Genomic DNA, 332 nt, shown 5'->3' with positions numbered 1-332 from the left:
TCAGCGAGCTGGTTTACTTTGAGAAGTCACCCGACTTCTGCGAGCGGGAACCAGCCCTGGACTCCTTGGGCACCCAGGGGCGCCTGTGCAACAAGACCAGCCCGGGCATGGACAACTGTGAGAGCCTGTGCTGTGGCCGTGGTCACAACATCCTGCGGCAGACGCGCAGTGAGCGCTGCAACTGCAAGTTCCACTGGTGCTGCTTCGTGGCCTGCGAGGAGTGCCGCGTCACCGAGTGGGTCGGCGTCTGCAAGTAGCAGGGCAGGGATGGGTGCCCACCCCAGGGTGCCAGGGACAAGCACGCCTGCCCGCAGGGGGGAGGGAGACGGGTA

General features: G+C 65.4%; 1 protein-coding gene across 1 annotated transcript in view; it reads left to right on the top strand.

Annotated features, from left to right (window-relative positions):
- LOC104489292 (protein Wnt-10a-like) overlaps positions 1-257 on the top strand; it is a 17,340-nt gene extending 17,083 nt beyond the window's left edge. The window contains exon 6 of the mRNA XM_010131438.1: positions 3-257. Coding sequence (XP_010129740.1) covers positions 3-257 — 255 coding nt within the window. The remainder of the gene's footprint in view (positions 1-2) is intronic.
- The last annotated feature ends 75 nt before the right edge of the window (positions 258-332 follow it).

Source organism: Buceros rhinoceros, unplaced genomic scaffold (genome assembly GCF_000710305.1).
Source record: "Buceros rhinoceros silvestris isolate BGI_N320 unplaced genomic scaffold, ASM71030v1 scaffold6542, whole genome shotgun sequence".
Classification (NCBI taxonomy): domain Eukaryota; kingdom Metazoa; phylum Chordata; class Aves; order Bucerotiformes; family Bucerotidae; genus Buceros; species Buceros rhinoceros.
Note: the sequence above shows the minus strand (reverse complement) of the source record. Positions and strands in the feature narration are given on the sequence as shown.